The sequence below is a fragment of the Tachypleus tridentatus genome, chromosome 13, assembly GCF_004210375.1.
Source record: "Tachypleus tridentatus isolate NWPU-2018 chromosome 13, ASM421037v1, whole genome shotgun sequence".
In the NCBI taxonomy this organism is placed as follows: domain Eukaryota; kingdom Metazoa; phylum Arthropoda; class Merostomata; order Xiphosura; family Limulidae; genus Tachypleus; species Tachypleus tridentatus.
The window spans coordinates 249,691,836-249,711,626 of record NC_134837.1 but is presented as its reverse complement, the minus strand read 5'-3'; the positions used below and the strand labels follow the sequence as shown (position 1 = coordinate 249,711,626).

Here is a 19,791-nt window from a genome sequence, read left to right as displayed (position 1 = left end):
TGTAGGTCGACAACAATTGAATCTTTGTTTTTCTAATCTTAGAAATAAGCAGCTGAGACCAAGTACTTACATATTATGGATATTTTATTATTTTACATCCTCGGAAACAGGATTTTCTTTCACACCAGGTTCTTACGCCACTTCTTGTACGCTATTTATTGCTTGTTGATAAATTACAAATTATAATAAATTTAATTATATTCAGAAGAACTTAATATGAAATGCCTCATTGTATATTCCTGTAACATTTCATCTTGTTTCTGTGTTTGATTCGTTACGTACTTAATTAAGAAGAGGAATACCAGAAGAGAGCGTAAAAACATATTTAATTTGCAAGTTTTTATCATCAACGATCTTCAACAGCGTATGTTTAAAATATGCACCAGTAAATACAAATCAAGCAAATAAATCAAATAGACAAGTTGTGAGCAGAAATTAATGTTCGGATGAATAATAACAGAAGTATTTATAAAAATCAGCGCTATAGCATCAGTTGAAATTTTCATTCATGAAATATAAAGGTCTGTACGTAACAGGCTAAACATTGTTCAATGTCTGGGATTCGTTTAAAATCTGTAATTGTTTTGTGGTCAGATGTTAGTAATATCACGGTCGTAAGTTGATAATTTGGATGTCATCACTAGACATAGAACAAGGTAAAAACTATTTAATCTTTCCACTTCTTAAACTCATAAGCACAGCAAAGGTAATCATAAAATATAGCTAATAACAAAGGGGAAAAAAACGTTTCATAGATTAATTTACCTTAATCTTGCATAAAAAAATTCAAGCGCCGCTGCTATTGAGAATTCCCTACTGTTATAAAACGGTTCCGCTGTATAACTGATCACATTTTGCTTTCGAAAATATTAGGTTTTGTAACTCTTACATTAGCGGAATTATTTACACACACAACAAATTTTTTATTAAAGTTAAGCACAGCTGGGACAGTCAGACCGTGATTCATTTTGAATATGTTTGAAGTTTTACAGAACTTTTCAATCCGTGAGGACTGTGCAAATAATTAAGTACTTTGCACTACGTACAAATGTGGTAAAAATCAACAGCCTTGTAAGCACAGTATAATATAATCAAAAGTATTTACCTTTCAGGCACTGCCCTTCGCGTGAAAGGATGGTGTTAAAATCCTGGCAACCACACTTAAGTGTCTTGTTATCACAGAACACGGTTGTAATGTTACCGCAATCACTGACTGTGTCACATGGTATGTTGGCATTGAGTATAGCTGTACAACGAAAACAAATAGAGACATTGAATCTTTAATTCACAACACACAGTTTAATAAGAGTAACAATGAAAATTGTTGTATATCTTAAAATACCAGTTCACCTATATTCGTAATAACAAAGGCAATGCAGTCATTGTTTTATACAGGGTGTCTCTAGAAAGCAAGTTTAATTCAAAACATCTTCTGAAGACTTGCAAGTTTTAAGTTAATTAATATTATTATTATTACTTACATTATTTATGAATGCATTTTATTACAGCTTTCAGAACTGACTCCGTTTTTCAGTAAAATGATAGCACTTGAAGTGTTCTCCCGACTTAACCCCTTTGGAAACAAAAGATTACCACAATAAACCAATGGATCTTGAAAAAATGAAATTTCGTATTCACGATGCTGTTGTATTTATTCCTACAACTGTGTTAGAAAATGTGTTCTAAGAATGTGAACACAGAATTAGATTAATTGTAACAGTTTGTTTGTTTTTTGAATTTCGCACAAAGCTACTCGAGGGCTATCTGTGCTAGCCGTCCCTAATTTAGCAGTGTAAGACAAAGAGAGAAGGCAGCTAGTCATCACCACCCACCGCCAACTCTTGGGCTACTTTTTTACCAACGAATAGTGGGATTGACCATAACATTATAACGTCCCCACCGCTAAAAGAGCGAGCATGTTTGGCGCGACGAGGATTTTGTTTTGAATTTTTTTGTTATCTTTAATAATAAAATGTCATTCAACTTTATTTTTGGTATATACATTTTGAAACACCCTGTATAAGTTGTTTTAAAATTCATTTTAGGAAAAGTTTACCAAAGAATTTTGATTTACAATGTATTAACTGATGCTACAACAGCGAATAAACTGTCTATCAATAAGCCTATTTTTTGTCGTGAATTTGGTTAGTTTTGAATTTCGCGCGAAGCTAAACGACAGCAAACTGCGCTTGTTGTCCTCGATTTAATAATGATGGGCTAGAGGGAAGGCAGCTAGTCAACACCATCTTGCGGCAACTCTTGAACTACTCTTTTTCAAAGAATAGTAGAATATTCACCGTCACATTATAACGCTTCTGCGGTTGAAAGGGCGAATATATTCGGTGCGACAGAAATTCGAACTCGCGACCCTAAGATTGCAAGTCTAGCGTCCTAAATATCAGATCATGCTTTAGTCGTGAGAAACAAAAACCAATAATTTGAAACTTTTTTGTTTATCAAAGATTAGTTGATTATACATTTGCTGATTTCGTTTATTTCAAATCCTCGCGTAATGCTAAGAAAGGGCCATCTGTGCTCACCTAATTTTGAACGTATAGGTTAAACTTTCAAAGCTCGCGTACGAAAATATTAGAGATTTTGTTTTTTCCGAGCATTTTATCATTGTTTTAAAAGTTCCATAACACGATTCTCATTTCAGTTATCAATAAAAGAAACACATGAAATACATTATATTTTAAGACTATTAACTTTCAGCAAAACATATTTTTCTTTATCAATTTTATTCTTTTAACTTAAAACAAAGCATTTATAATTTTTTTCTCCATAAAGTATCGATTTTCTGTTTTGTTAGTATCTTATATAACCACCAGGTGAAACCAAAATCCCTTAAGTTGAGAAGTGTTTTCAATTGTTAACGTCTCAAAGCATCAAAAGTTCGGTAATTTAAATAAAAAGGAAGTTCACTAACAAATATCGCCTTCGGTTGTATTTAACAACACAGACAAATTAATTAAATATCCTTTACATTAAGAATTAGAATTTCTCAGCTACAAAAGTACATGGTTATTTAGAAATAACTTTTTTTTCCAGATGCTACACGTATTTTACCAAACAAATCCTTACAACCTGTATAAAATAATACACCGGAAATTCAGTGTTAAATTGTAACCAGTTTCTCAGAAACAACTTCACATACGCGTTTAAAAAAATAAAAAGCTGGTTCATATATTTTTCCTAATTAACCCTGTAGAATACAAACGACCATTGTTACGTAGCATTTAGTAACGGTTTAATCAGTATGATCATTCTATCAGTGACTTCAGAAAGATTACTAAATAAATCTATGTAAGAGAGTTAAAAGATTAAAACTAGAAAAGTAGCAAATATTAAATATAATTTTAATTGGGTCTGAATTTTCATTCTTACAGAACAATTTTTCGTAAACGATCATTTCTTTCCACTGGGAAGTGTTGAAACTACACAGAATATTACAAATCTAACAGGATCATTGTGAAAGATCTAATTATTTGGTAAAAAACAACAGCACTGTGTTCTGTATCGATTATCTCTCTTCACATAAAAGTAAAAGTATAATCAAAATGAGTAATAATTACATCACTGGGGGGGGTGTTGAAACTACACAGAATATTGCAAAATTAACGGGATCATTGTAAAAGACCTAATTATTTGGTAAAAAACAACAACACCGTGTTCTGTATGGATTATTTCTCTTCACATAAAAGTAAAAATATAATCAAAATGAGTAATAATTATACCACTGGAGGGTGTTAAAACTACACAGAATATTGCAAAATTAACGGGATTATTGCAAAAAAACCTAATTATTTGGTAAAAAAAAAGAACACAGTGTTTTATACCAATTATATTTAGTAGCTGAGTAAACAAAAATAGCGTTTACGTTCTGTGCGAATGAAAATAAATTCTCAGCAAAACATAATGTCCAAATTATTATTAGATTTATATTAAGGCATATGTTTGCACGACGAAGACATTCAATTAACAAAGTGAAATCCCATCAATCAAATTTCTGGTTTTAATTACTTAAATACTTTAAATTCGCTTATAGTTTATTTGTTTATTTTTAAAGTTACTCATTTACCTAAGTAGTTTTCATCCTTGTGAGTGATGAGGAAATACCAATAAACTTGTGGTTGTCTTTATACTAATAGCAACGTCTGTTTGTTTGTTTTGAATTTCACACAAAGCTACTCGAGGGCTATCTGCGCTAGCCGTCCCTAATTTAGCAGTGTAATACGAGAGGGAAGGTAGCTAGTCAACACTACCCACCGCCAAGGCTTGGGCTACTTTTTACTAACGAATAGTGGGATTGACCGTAACATTATAACGCCCACACGGCTAAAAGAGGCGAGCATGCTTGGCGCGACGGGGATGCGAATCCGCGATGCTCGGATTACGAGTCGCACGCCTTAACCCACCTGGCCATGCCGGGCCAACACTAATAGCAACGTCTCACACATAAGCAGGTTCTACACATTTTATGAATTTGTTTTGCATAATATGAAAACAAAACTGTTGATTGACGGCAATTAGCTGCTAAATAAACAGCCCTGAACTAAAATTAATTGAGAAATGTTTTTCTGAAGTATATTAATATTCAGAAAGTTTTTAATACCTGAATTTCTATTTGTTATTTTTATTACCCTTTCTTTTCAATATTTTTGTATTACATTATCTTTTAACTCTATTGATTACGTCACTGCAAAGTGGGGGTAAAAAACGTATGTGCAAATAATCAGTGATGTCGAGAAAACCCACTTGTAGAGTTTGTTTTGTTTGTTTGTTTTTTTTGAATTTCGCACAAAGCTACACGAGGGCTATCTGTGCTAGCCGTCTCTAATTTAGCAGTGTAAGACTAGAGGGAAGGCAGCTAGTAATCACCACCCACCGCCAACTTTTGGGCTACTCTTTTACCAACGAATAGTGGGATTGACTGTCACATTATAACGCCCCCACGGCTGAAAGGTCGAGCATGTTTGGCGCGACGTGGATGCGAACCCGCGACCCTCGGATTACGAGTCGCACGCTTTAACACGCTTGGTCATGCCAGGCCCCCACTTGTAGAGAAATATATTTGTAGAAACGGCTCGTTTGGGTTGAGAAAAGTTTTTACGTAGAGGAGTGAACAACGTTTCGACCTTCTTCGAATGTATGTGAAAATATTTTCGTTTCATGATAGAATCATGCTCATAAACGTAATGCCTCGAAAAACATAAGTCACTGTCGTACAGTTTGATATGCTTTAGTGCATTACATCTTGTGTTGGAACCGTTACACGAGAAAGACCTTATAATAAATCGACTCATTGCCACCAACTCAAACCTGTGGGGGTGAAACTTAGTAGTTACATTGAAGATCAACATCTGGTTGAATAATTACCATGGAATCTCTTCCATCCATAAACAAGGAAGACATGAGGACGTATATCAAAGCATGAGAAGGAACTAGATGGATTTTTGAAAGAGCTCTTAAGTACATAACTGAAGAAGCTACAATAAAGAGAAATGATCTCTGAATACTTTAGCAAAATTCCCGAAACAATATTGTTAGCATCTGTTGTTAGGAAAATACTAATACTAAATGTTTTAGGTTTGATTTAACGCCAAACCACACAGTTTGGAATCTGAAGTCTATCCACCTAGAAGAATCGAACCTCGGATTTCAACATTGTAAATCCGTGAAGTAACCGATGACTAGCCGAGAGACAAGATGATTTACCTGGCATGGGCAGATGATTAAGACGCTTGATTCGTAATCTGAGGGGCGAGGGTTCGAATCGTTGTCCCGTTAAATACGTTCGTCCTTTCAGTCGTGAGGGCATTTATGATTTTTGTAAAAGAAGGGGCCCGGCATGGCCAGGTGGTTAAGGCGCTCGACTCGTGAGCTGTGGAGGCGTTATAATGTTACGATCAGTCCCACTATTCGTTGGCAAAAAAGTGGCCCAATATTTGGCGGTGGATGATAATGACTACCTGCTTTCCCTCTAGTCTTTCTTTGCTAATTTAGTAACGGTTAGCGCAGATAGACCTCGTGTAGCTTTGCGCAAAATTCAGAATAAACAAAATATTTTATGTTTGTTTTAGCGAGTCGAACCTATTTGAGTACATAAATTGCCTTGTATGAGTTGTTTCACGTGGGCAGTCTACATACAAGCACAAATAGATAGTTACCACGCGGGCTAGTAGAAAACGTACCAACTTTCAGTGCCGAAATACAGGGTTAAGTTCCTCACAATGTACAGTGTGTTTTTTGAATTTCACGCAAAGTTACTCGAGAGCTATCTGCGCTAGCCGTCTCTAATTTAGCAATGTAAGACAGGATAGAAGACAGTTTGTCATCACCACCCATCGCCAACTCTTGGGCTACTCTTTTACCAACGAATAGTGCGATTGACCGTCACATTATAGCCCCCCCCCCACGGCTGAAAGAGCGAAAATGTTTTGTGTGACGAGAATCACGATGGACAGACCGTAGATAGTCTATTATGTGGCTTTGCCCTAAAATAAACAAAGAAACACAAACACGCAAATGTATATATATATATATATGTCGCATTAATTTCACAAAATGTTTCACTTCTAAAAGTGGACCCACTTTATGGAATGGGGTTTGATTTCATTAAAAAAGTCAATATTTCTATCAATCTTCTGAAACGGACAGCCGTCTTTTCCACCTGGCGAAATCTGTTACATTTATATCAATTACATAAAAAAAATTATTTCATGAGATGGATAAAAAAATAGTTTTTCCAGACTGTATAAAGACCTCTAGCAAGCTTTTATGGAGATTCTTGCTGAATAAATAATTCCGTGTGAATATGTTACATTCATGTATTTTAAAGGTAGTCTTCTGAAACTAGCTCACTCCTCATTTCATTGTCTAAATATAAAACAGTCAAATGTCAGTCAGACTGCCTTATTAACAACTGCAAACGGTAATAACACAGAGAAACTCAAACATTTAGAATGGCAAAAAAGGCAGAATTAAAGGTTAACTGACATTCTTAAATATGCAGAATAAGCTTGCTATAAGAAAGCTTACATAAAAATTGTTTTAATATTTGTTTTCCAATTCGAGACAAAAGGTTAAGTCCATATGAAAAGGATCTCATGCAGCAGAAATCCAGTTTAATAAAGTAGCAGCGTATGATAGCACATAAATAGAAATCTGTATGAGATATGAAACTAAAACATAAGCAAAAAAAAGTAAAACCGAAACCCTATTCCAAATTACGCCGTGTTACCTGTTTGCACAAAGTTAGCCACTGCACTGCACTTTTGTTTTAAAACAGACACATTGTTGCTTTTGCAACTTGTTTTGCAGCAGCAACATTATGCTTATTCTTATTTGTTCTCCGCAATTTGGGGATACCGTCTTAGGTAAAGATAAGTTCTTGCTCACTTTGATATAAGACAAAAGGCCTGGCATGGCCAAGCGCGTTAAGGCGTGCGACTCGTAATCTGAGGGTCGCGGGTTCGCATCCCCGCCTTGCCAAACATGCTCGCTCTTTCAGTCGTGGGGGCGTTATAATGTTACGGTCAATTCCACTAATCGTTGGTAAAAGAGTAGCCCAAGAGTTGGCGGCGGGTGGTGATGATTAGCTGCCTTCCCTCTAGTCTTACACTGCTAAATTAGGGACGGCTAGCACAGATAGCCCTCGAGTAGCTTTGTGCGAAATTAAAAAAAAAACAAAACAAACAAAATGTAAGACAAAATGAACAAGTCTGATCTGATTCTTCAGTTCAACATTCCTGTGGTTCCTTACTATAAATACCTTAATAACTTATTAATATTGGAAATCTTGCTCTTGGAAGTGGCTAAAAACTCATGTATGGCTATCACATGTCTTTCTTCTCTCTTCTGTAATCCTTTCAACACATAAGCACACATTACATGTTGCTTCCCTGCTGGAACTATATCCTTCTTTCAACATCATGAAGTAAATTACATGACTTACAGAAAGGCGCTACCAAAGATACCTAACCAGAAACTCAGCATAACGAGTTTGGAGTTTTGTCTCTTTCAAAACTATCTTCTAGTTCACAGATACGTTGCAACGAACGTTATGTCCAGTATATAAGACTGTTTAAAATCCATTGAAGATATAGGTTTTGAAATTTGAATCTTCAGTTTTGGTGTATTTTTTGTTTAAGTTACAGGCATGGCCAGTGTTTTTCAGGTGTTAGTCATGCAACCTATCGCAAAATAAGAAAAACCATAGCAGGTGGAAAAGACTATCAGTAGCCTTGATGTTAGAAAGCAGTTACTTTTTATAGTAACAGGACTCCTGATAATTTGTTTCATTTACTCTGATTTTTCACTAACATAATATTGCGTTGTTTTATTACAGTCCTTACATGGTTTCATTTATTCTATTGGTGAGTCATTGTATTTTTGCGAAGCAAGCGACCCTGGTTTATTTGTTGTTGTTGTTCTTTTAATTTCGTGTAAATCTATACCAGAGCTATCTGCGCCAGCTGTCCCTAATTTAGGAGGGTAAGACTAGAGGGAAGGCAGCTAATCATCCCTATTCACCGTCAACTTTGGGGCTACTCTTTGCCAATGAATAGTAGGATTAACCATCACATTATATCGCCCCCACGGCTGAAAAGGCGAGCATGTTTGGTGCGACCGTGATTCGAACCCTCGACCCTCAGATTACGAGTCGAGTGCCTTAACCACCTGACAATCGGGCCTATTGGGCCTGGTTGCCAACAATCAGTTTGTTTGTTTATTATTAAGTACGAAACCATGCAGTTGACTGTCTGCTTTGTGCCCACCAGTCAGTACATTACCTGTAGTAATAATTGTTCAAGAAAAAGGCGTCATATTATATTTTGATTATCTTTTAAAGAGCAATGAAGGAACAATCAGAACGAGGAACCGTGCAGTTCACGTTCTTCCAAATATCTATGTTTCTGAATATATTAATCTCCCACGGAGTGAACAGCAGACGAGAGAAACTTAGAGCCAGAGTCCATCTTTTTTCTAAGTAGTCCTAAGACTACTTAACAAAGACATTGAAGTTAAGCCTATCAAGTTCATCCACAACATATGCAAATCGAGAAGAAAATGTAGGAAAATTTAAAAGTCACTGATTAATAGTAAGAGCCTTCCCGTTGTCAGATTATTTTCTGCTTCCTCAAGTATATCACTTAATTACGCATGAAAGTATGAAAATAATTGTTAACTACAATATATTTTCTTAAAAAAATGGTGGGTTTGACCACTTTAAAGTAGACATATTTAGTTTTACAAATTCTTATTGGATGTTTATCTACCAGTTTATTACAAAAATAAAATGAAAAGTCAAACCAAGTGCCAGAAACAAAAGGCCTAACAAAGAGAGAACACACACTAAAATTTGTTTTGGGTTAAATAAACGTTCTTGAGATCTCTATAATTTTGAAACCATTCACACGTTTGTTTTGATTCAACACAGCCCTAAATTAGGTTTTTATTTTACACGAACCTGTTGTTCACCGTTGAACAGTTCTATTAACGAGACTAATAATTAAAATATAAATAAGTTAAAGAAAGCTTATAGCTTATGTTTCTGTGCATAAATAAATCGGTCGAGAATCATGGTTCCTAGCAACGGAAGATAGAGCTGGTTTTAGCAATAAAGTATAAGAGAAATCAGTTTACTATCTCATCTATAAATTTTGGGTAACTTTTATATTTCATTTCATTTTGAGGATTAATGAATTTTCCTTGAAAGCTTCTGCATAACGCATCAGGCTGAGACACAATCTCTACCTGCAAAATACAATATATGTACCTTTCTCTACCTTTCTTACCACCTTTTATATTGTACGCGAATTAAAGGTCTTTTACCTGATGTAATTTAATAATGCCCAGGTGCTTTATTATAAAATTTGTTTTGATAGAACCCAAAAATGATGTCCTTAAGAACAGCCATGTTTGGAGAAAAATAGGAGTCATGAAACTAATGTACTCAAAAAGACTTTGTTTATCAATCAAAAGAAAAACGTTGCCACTCCGAGCACTTCTTTAGGTATATATGCAATATTTTGTGTAATTCCCCATTCTGTTTGTTTTTTGACAATTTCCATGGGGAAGCCAAAGTACGAAAAATACAAACATATAAATTGTAGGTACCAATTGTAGTAACATAAAGGTAAAATAAGAAAAATATTAACATGGTAACAATGGAACATAAAATTTCAAATTATTTACACATAATGAAACTAAATGAAAGAAACGAAATTCTTAATCAGGATAGAAATATTTTCGAGGAGTACACCCTCTTGTTTATGTCCTTATACATATTCATAGAACGATTCAACTTGGAAGGTTCCAGTAAGTTTTTAATAACCAGAAAAGGTGCTTAATACGTCTCAGTAACAGCAACTGAAATGTTTGTTTGTGAGTTTTTGAATTTTGCACAAAGCTACTCGAGGGCTATCTGTGCTAGCCGTCTTTAAATTAGTAGTGTAAGATTAGAAGGAAGGCAACTAGTCATCACCACCAACTCTTGGGCTGCTCTTTTACTAACGAATAGTGCGATTGACCGTAATATTATAACGCCCCCACGGCTGAAAGGGTGAGCATGTTTGGTGTGACGAGGATTCGAACTCTCGACTCTTAGGCTAGAAGGCGAGCGCTCTAACCGTCTGCCCATGCTGGGTCTAGTCAACGAGCGAATCTTGTGGCCGTGTACAAGTTTAGCTGTGAGTTATATCAGGTAGTAGAAAGTTATGTCTAAATCCAAGTATGCTATTTTCTTTATTATAATATCAGTAACTGTAGGATAAGGGGAAGTATCCGAGTGAAAACTGAGGAACTGCCCGTTTTCGTGGCCGGGCTTTTCTCTAATGGACTTTGAAATCTTACAGCTTTGTACTAGATGTCACCAACAATGCAGAAATATCTTATCGATAGCACAATGAATGATGCCTGAAAACGTAAACGTTGTCTGTAGCAACGATAAACGAGAGCAAGAAATAAAATTGAGATTAGGGTTCTCACGGAGAGGAATGAAAATACCATCGTTAGAAGAAAAATGTTGATTAACACGCTAAAGATATTGTTAATGACACGTTCTCACATTTCTTTGTTGATGTTCGCAGTGTAAAGTGATGGTTTTGAGTGCCTGTACAAAACGGATAGTAAGTGTTTCTATTGTGCTTAACAAATTTCTAACAGTTTATACATAACGATGCATCTTTTTGTGCCTCTTCTCAAGCAAGGATTTATCTTTTACTTAAAATATCTTCTACCTATCGGTCTGGTGTAGAAATACAAGTACCAAGAAGTTCTGGTTTACTTAAAGTTAACGTACAAGATAAGGAATTGTGTTTAATAACCGTGGCAGGACTAAGTGAAAATCTTATCACGCTACTTCAAAATTACACGTGGCATTATATATGCAAAAACGGCTCGTTTGGGTTGAGAAAATATTTTACGTAGAAGAGCGAACAACGTTTCGACCTTCTTCGGTCATCGTCAGTTCTCGACATCACTGATTACACGTGGCATTGTTTAAACAAGACACTAGTTTAATTATCGAAAATATTGAAATTCTTTTGAGATCCAACAATGAAATATTTCTGTCAAAATTAAATAGGTTGTTTGAGAGTAAAGTCACGTTGTACTTTCTGCTTTATTCTTCACGGGGAATCAAACTTCGAATTTTAGCGTTAGAAGTTCTTAGACTTTCTGCTGTGTCACCAGGAGAAAAAAGTTAAATACTAGTTATTATTTTTTTATATTGCACTGTTCAAAAATAAGATCAAATAAGTAAATTAAAAGGCATAAGAACTGGAATTTTATCGAATGACCAATTATTTTCATGATGTGTTTGCTTTATCAAAAAGAAAAAAGCCAACAACTTATTATTTTATCTCTTGTTTATTATTTAAAAAAACATTCTTAATTATTCAATAGATATTCTATTTGAATGAGAAAAATACTGACAGGCCCGGCATGGCCAAGCATGCGATTCGTAACCTGAGGGTCGCGGGTTCGCATCCCCGTCGCGTCAAACATGCTCGCCCTTTCAGCCGTGGGGGCGTTATAATGTGACGGTCAATCCCACTATTCGGTGATAAAAGAGTAGCCCAAGAGTTGGCGGTGGGTGGTGATGACTAGCTGGCTTCCCTCTAGTCTTAAAATGCTAAATTAGGGACGGCTGGCGCAGATAGCTCTCGAGCAGCTTTGCGCGAAATTCAAAAAACAAAACAAACAAACAAAAATACTAAACTGGTTTATTTTTAGCTTTAGGATTCAAACATGGGCAATGGATTGTATATGTCAACATCACTGTTTTGTATGTCATCATATAATGTGAGCAAAAGCAACTACTCCGATATTCTAAAACAAGTTAGCTAAGCTTAATACAATTCAAGTGACGTACAGAAAGTAAACAAAGAAACAGTGTTTTTGTTTCCACATTTTGGTAACAATACATCAAAACTAGCCCCCTGCTAGTGCAGCGGTAAGTCTACGGATTTATAACGCTAAAATCAGGGTTCGATTCCCCTCGGTAGGCTTAGCAGATGGCCCGATGTGGCTGCGCTATAAGAAAACACATACACACACATCAAAACTTTAGTAACTGACGGAATCATTAATACAGCATGCTTCACATACTACAAATACGTTGGTATAGTTGCACACTAAAAAAATGAGAAGAGGTAATGAAGAAAATATGATTTATTACCATCTCGAAAAATATTAAAACATTCACACAGTATTTCGTATAATATAATCTAAACCAAAACTTGAAGAATTCGAGCCTCATGTCGTTTATTATAATGCCATTAGGTGAACAAATTTATTATTGCGGAATGATCTAAGTTGATAACTGAACCAAACGTTTAGATTCTTGGACACAATATTAGCGTGGCAATAGAGTAATAATATTTGCTTTCTTTGTTTGTTTTTGAATTTCGAGCAAAGCTACACGAGGGGTATCTGCGCTAGCCGTCTCTAATTTAGCAGCGTTATACTAGAGGGAAGGCAGCCAGTCATCACCACCCACCGCCAAACCTTGGGCTACTCTTCTAACAACGAATAGTGGGATTGACCGTCACATTATATCGTCCCAACGGCTGTAAGGGCGAGCATGTATGGTGCGACGGGGATTCGAATCCGTGACCCTTAACCACCTGCTCATGCCGGGCTTGTGGGGTGGGGGATTATTAGATCTAAAAATAATAACAAGTATATCATCAATTTTTCTATTGTTCTTCTTAGGAAGAAACTATAAAATTTCTTCTCACTTTGAATTATCATTCCTACCCTGGTAGACATTTTGGCAACATTGGGAAGTTATGAAGTCTATTATAAAGCAGGAATTGTAAATAAAAAGATGCGTAGAAGTGACTTCTTTTGTGATATAACAAAATACATTAAAAATGGATAATTTCTTTTCAAATAATTCTGTGATTACAGTTGTCAGATATAAACTACAACAGCTGTAAGGATTTTGTGCAGGTTATATTTTTTTCTTGCTAAGGTCAGCTTTTAAATTGATTTTATTTTGTTTTGTTGCCAAGGGCAAAGCTACATAAGGGGTTATCTGCGTTATGACCCACCATAAGTATCTAAACTTTATTTTTTAGCGTGGATGTGCTGTATAATAAAAAAATCTGTTTTATTTCAATGAAATAAAATATCTTGTAAGAAATGCTGAGGACATGTAGAAATAATTACAACTTTTTTGTTGCTTCAGTATTGGAATCATCCATCAAGAAATCTAATAGTCTCTTATCTGTGGCGCTTGGAATAACGCATGACTAAGAAATTTACATAACCACACTCTTAAAACATTAATTAGTCATTATGCCACATATACGTGACAATACCATCTTAACCAACAGGAAGCCTTGCACTTGCTTTCTGAATTGTTCATTTATGCCATCTCTTTAGAAGGAAGCAAATTATCGATTGTTAATGGGCACGAGCGTTTGGTTCCATAGCAACTCTTGGGTTCGTTTCGTTATATCTGTAATCGACAAAGGAAAACATATTATGAATAATAATTAGTGGAAAACGTCTGACGACAAACATTTCGCGCAAGTGCATCTGAAAGCTACATCGTAAAATCATAAATCAAGTGATTAGAAAATTATAACTTCTGAAAAATGGTGCTTCATTGTATTGGAAGTGAAAGAAATACAAGAATTTGTACAGAATACTGGTAGGACAAGATGTATTGCAAGCTTGCAGATATAACATCATATCTATTTGAAAACCATTCTTTATGCAATATTAGTAGTTATCGAAATAGGTAATACACTGAGATAATAATAAATCAGGTCAGTTTGAATCAGAACCAGAAAAAAAATCGTTTTTTTTTTTCAATTTTTCACCGAAATATATTTCAGAAATGGTTTTCTTTAGTATAAATTGAATTTCTTCCCATACAAATTATAAAAGATGAAATACAATATACCTACAAGAAGAGCAAAAGTAGCAATCATTATGATATTCGATTTTTCTCTCATAAATCCGTTAAAGTTGCTCATATTAGCGAAAAAAACAACCAAAATAAAAACACGAGGCCGTCAGTATTGTATTATAAATGTCGTGACATCAGACTGTTGCACAAACTTACATGGAACTCTTTGTGTTGTCATGCAAATTTAAATGGTTGTTTGGTAAAGGTGCCCCAATAATTTATCAATAGAGCTTCGGATTCACAAGAAATGACAACCTTACAATAGAACTCTTTGTGTTTTCACGTAAGTTTAAAAGATTGTTTGGTAAAGGTGCCCCAATAATCTATCAATAGAACTTTCTTTTTTCTTCATTTAGGGCAAAGTGGTTAAGGCACTCGACTCGTGATCCTCGGATTACCATCACGCCAAATATGCTATCCCTTTCAGCTATGGGGGCGTTATTATGTTACAGTCAATCCCACTATTCCTTGATAAAAGAGTAGCCCAAGAGTTGCCCGTAAGTGGTGATGACTAGCTGCCTTCCCTCTAGTCTTACACTGCTAAATTAGGGACGGTTAGCACAGATAGCCCTCGAGTAGCTTTGTGCGAAATTCCAAAAACCAAACCCTTCCTGATTTTAAGCATTCAGCGTTGTGTATTTTCGTGTGCGACACTAGACAATGATATAAGTTTAAAGACATATCTCCTGGTTCTTACGCGCGAAGGAATTAACGCTTAATCTGAAATATCGTTCAATGTTATTTTTCCAGGAGACGTTCTATGAAACAAGACCATCTTAAGCGATGCATTTCTTGAAAAGAAAACATGATGGTAAGAGAACCAGCCATGTTTGAATCTTTGTAGCTTGTTTTTTTTTTTTTTTAATTTCGCACAAAGCTACTCGAGGACTATCTGTGCTAGCCGTCCCTAATTTAGTAGTGTAAGACCAGAGGGAAGGCAGCTAGTCATCACCACCCACCGCCAACTCTTGGGCTACTCTTTTACCAACAAATAGTGAGATTGACCGTCACAATATAACGCCCCCACGGCTGAAAGAGCGAGCATGTTTGTCGCGAATGGGATGCGAACTCGCGACCCTTAGATTACGAGTCGCACGCCTTAACACGCTTGGTCATACCGGGCCACATCTTTGTAGTATTAATTATTGTATCATTTCAGTCTTCACCATTATGATGTGACGGACAAGCTAATGAACCACAAATAAGTTATTGAACTTGAGATACACGCCTGTCAAGTAACAACAGGAGTTAAACTTTCTACAACGCTTTGAGTTTCGTCTCGATTAAATATGCTGTTCCTGTGATTCGGTACAACTGTAATTTCGTGGAACATTTGAAAGATGGCGCATTAAGATTAAGACTTATTTTCCAATCTTGTTAGCTTATTAAAACTAAGTTTCAGAACCAGCTGCTTACCCAACAGTCGTTGTGATGTACTTAAAATCTGTAATATGAATTAAATAAACTGCTATCAATCGTATGAACAAACGGAACGAACGTACTATTAGCATAAATCATAAAGGGATTCAACGGCACCGTTCCCCTATCTAGATATAGACAAAACACTTGTAGATGTAACTAACCCATTCATTATAATGATCCTAACAATAAACTGTTGAATTGCAGGGTATATGGCAAACTACATGTTGTGGAAATGCACGCGCCATCATACAAAAACTGGAACACAGGTAATAAGTGAAATTATAATGCTTTTTCTTTTGTCACATATAGCTTCAGTGTTAATAAACACTATAAAATAAAGCTATATTACACTGCATCCTAGAATATCGAGTTCCTAAATACAATTAAACCATATTTTCTGAACATTACGAATTATAGAATTAAAAGTTCTCTAATTACGGCGCAGTGTACGTAATTCATACGTCTATATAAATATGTTTATATGATAACTCTCTGCCACAAATTCAGATCATTACTTTATGTTCTTAAAAAGAACACGAATAAAAAATGCTAATTATTTATAAGTAATGTTAAACGTTCACTAGCAAGTGGACGAATAAATCACACTTACCGAAACTTTGGATACGGCAATAGTTATACAGAAACTGTTTGTGATTATTCTTTAAAACACAATTTTAATTTTAATTTCGAAAGCTAACTGACAGAATACATTACAAGACTGGGTACTTTGTTGGGAGTGAAAAAAAGTGCAATTACATTTTTTTTTCAACTGCCCCCGTCTGTTTAATAAACTCTTCTGTTTTCAGATATCTTCTAAGTCCAGTTTACCATTGTAGAAAGATTACATTGGCTCCCTTGTTTATTATTCCAATAACGAAATTTAAAAAAAAAATATAGTGGCATTGAATTCGAGGGCGTTGTGTTTTCAGACACTACGTTTACTTGATGTTGTATTTTTTGGAAAGTTAAAAATAAACCATGTTGCTAAACATAATAGGTTAATTATGGTAATTGAGTTATTTTGTCAAAAGTAATAAGATTAATTATGGTAATTAAGCTGTTTTGATAATTAATTAACAAGTTAGCTTTAGTTTCTGTTCAATGTCACAACATATCAAATTTAAATATGAGTACAAATGAAGCAGTTAATGTCCCTGATTGAATACATGCAGAAACCGATGCGAAGTATTGGCTAGTTCTGGAACAGTTTTAGAAACTAAAAGTTCAATTACATTATATGAAATTTTCAGTGACAGACAAATAAATTTTAAAAAATTGAACAAAGTTATCGAAATAAAATACTTCAGAGACTCGAATGGTGATAAAATGCTACCATAATTTACAACTTCGTGATAGCTACAGTTAGTCTGATCATGAACAACAACTACGAATCTGAGACAACCTAATCACCGATATCCTCATTCCAATATCTGAATAACGATTAGGGTGAAGACTATGTACAAGAATAGAAGGTCTAAAATGTAACTGGAATATTATTTTTAGAGATGCAAGGTTATACATGGTCACAAATCAGTCTTAGATTAAGCGGTCACCACCAACGTGGATGTAACTTAAAAGAACGGTTCTAAATTGTCACAAATTAACCTTAGATTAAGCGGTCCATATTATCCACCAACGTGGATGAAACTTAAAAGAATGGTATAAATGGTCGCAAATGATCCTTAGATTAAGCGATCTCACTTCTGATTTGTTTTATTTGCTTTGAATTTCGCGCAAAGCTACACGAGGGCTATCTGCGCTAACCGTCCCTAACTTATCAGTGTAAGACAAGAGAGAAGGCACCTAGTAATCACCACCCACCGCCAACTCTTTGGCTACTCTTTTACCAAAGACTAGTAGGATTTACCATCACATTAGAACGTCCCGACGGCTGGAAGGGCGAGCATGTTTCGTGTGACGAGGATTCGAATCCGTTTCCTTCAATTCTGAGAATATCTGGTGAAATTAGAATATATTACTCCAAAATCTCGAAAAGGTAAATAATTATGCAATATTCGTTGAGGAAAGGATATTAGCACCAGTTAAAGTGTTCATAAGTCCTTAAGGTAAAAAAAAAAAAGAGAATCATCACTTTACCAAAATATGGTATATGTAATTTATTATTTTTATAATTATCTTCTTACATGTCACAAAACAATGTTGGTATTAACATTCGTGAAATTATTTTTGTTTCATCATCATTGTTACTGCTATTAAATCCAACGAATTTTGTGATATTGAGCATGAAAAACGAAAGTATAAATAATTAAATGTAATTTTGTGGTTTTATTTAATGTGCAAATCTTTGATATTATTTTAAAGAATGTTCAAGTCATCATAGTTATGTCTAGAATATTGCATTTATTGTACACCAAAGTAAATTAACATTAGAGAAATCTAAATAAACATAATACTGTCTGTTGTCTGTTCATGTAACAACTTCGCAAGGCATGGATGAATCTCCACCAGAATTAGTCTGTGTGAGGATACATACAGTATTTTAGTGTTTGCGGTTTTTATGATTTTTTTTTTTACCACCACTTCGTCCCTATAAATGGACGTTCATTGTGTCCATGCGGATGTACGTTTGCACAAATTTTTAGTTTTAAATCCTTCGGCTTTTAGAGACTTTTTTTTTACCAATACTTCATCACCTGTTGATGGATAGTACGTTATAAGAGTGTCTGTCAAATCCCATTTTCGGTTTCATAAGGGTAATCCCAAGATTATCAGTGTGTGGTGTTGACTATCTGCCTTCCCTCTAGCGTATCACTTCAAAGTTAGGAATGGTTAGCGTAGATAACCTGTGCGTAGCTTTTATGTAAATTCCAACAAACAAACCGTCAAAATAAAGAAGATAATCTAATCAGGATACGTAAAAATGTGTCTTTGACGCTTAGAGTATAGAATGAAAAGAGGGAGAAAACTCTTATAACATGACGAAAAAACAACAAGGATATTTTAACGTCTACGATCTACATCAAACGTGAAGTCTGAAGCTTTTGGTGCGGATTAGTTAGCCCGGCATGGCCAGGTAGGTTAAGTCGTTCGACTTGTAATCCAAGGGTCGTGGGTTCGATTCCCCGTCGCACCAAACATGCTCGCCCTTTTAGCCGTGGGGGCATTATAATTGACGGTCAATCCCACTATTCGTTGGTAAAATAGCAGCCCGAGAGTTAGCGGTGGGTGATGATGACTGCTTTCCCTCTAGCTGAATTGTGAGACGGCTAGCGCAGATAGCCCTTGAGTAGCTTTGCGCGAAATTCAAAACAAACAAACAAAAGTGGATTAGTTGAAGTTAGGAAAATCATTCTATAAGCAACTGTTTCAAGCAGGACGAACAATAATCAAGCTGTTATTATTTTTTTTAATAATAAAGAGTAGTCTTTGAAATGCTATTATTGAATTACCAATTTTTCAAAGAATTCGTCGGTTCTGTATGAGACTTTTCAATATTTTTAATTCACTACTTTCTATTGGTTTTGAATACAACTTCGTACATCGTCCAATTCCTACAACACAAGCTTTTCCTTTCACCACGTCCGCCTCTGTCGTGCTCTGATTGAAAATCCACTTTCTCTGTACGAAAGTGTAAGGCCAAAACCTGTCGGAATTCATTTTATAGCGATTTCTGTGATCTATGGAATGCCTAAAGGATAAAATTGGATCAATTTATGAGCACAAATAAAGCACTAGCAATGTGATTTGTAGTCAGATTGTATACGATAAAGTAGTTTTTTACAAGTGTTGGGGGAAAAAATCGAATATAATACTTTCTCTTTTTCGTTTCAATAACTGTGTTATGTTAATATGATAAAATGAAGCTGTTAGATTACCTCAAAAATAATATAAGTAATAATTAAAAATTTGTAGAAGTTAATATAGTGAATTCATTATAAAAACTGACTAGAGGTAGATAACTCCACAAATAATTACGAGCA

At 35.1% G+C, this 19,791-nt stretch overlaps 1 protein-coding gene across 2 annotated transcripts in view; it reads right to left on the bottom strand.

The window, feature by feature from the left end:
* Window positions 1-19,791, bottom strand: part of LOC143239239 (uncharacterized) — a 93,296-nt gene that overhangs the window by 65,678 nt on the left and 7,827 nt on the right. Inside the window, exon 2 of one of the 2 annotated variants that reach the window (XM_076480149.1) lies at window positions 1,106-1,246. The exons of the other annotated variant lie outside the window; for it this stretch is intronic. Within the exon in view, the coding sequence (XP_076336264.1) occupies window positions 1,106-1,246 (141 nt within the window). The remainder of the gene's footprint in view (window positions 1-1,105; window positions 1,247-19,791) is intronic. 2 annotated transcript variants of the gene reach the window in all.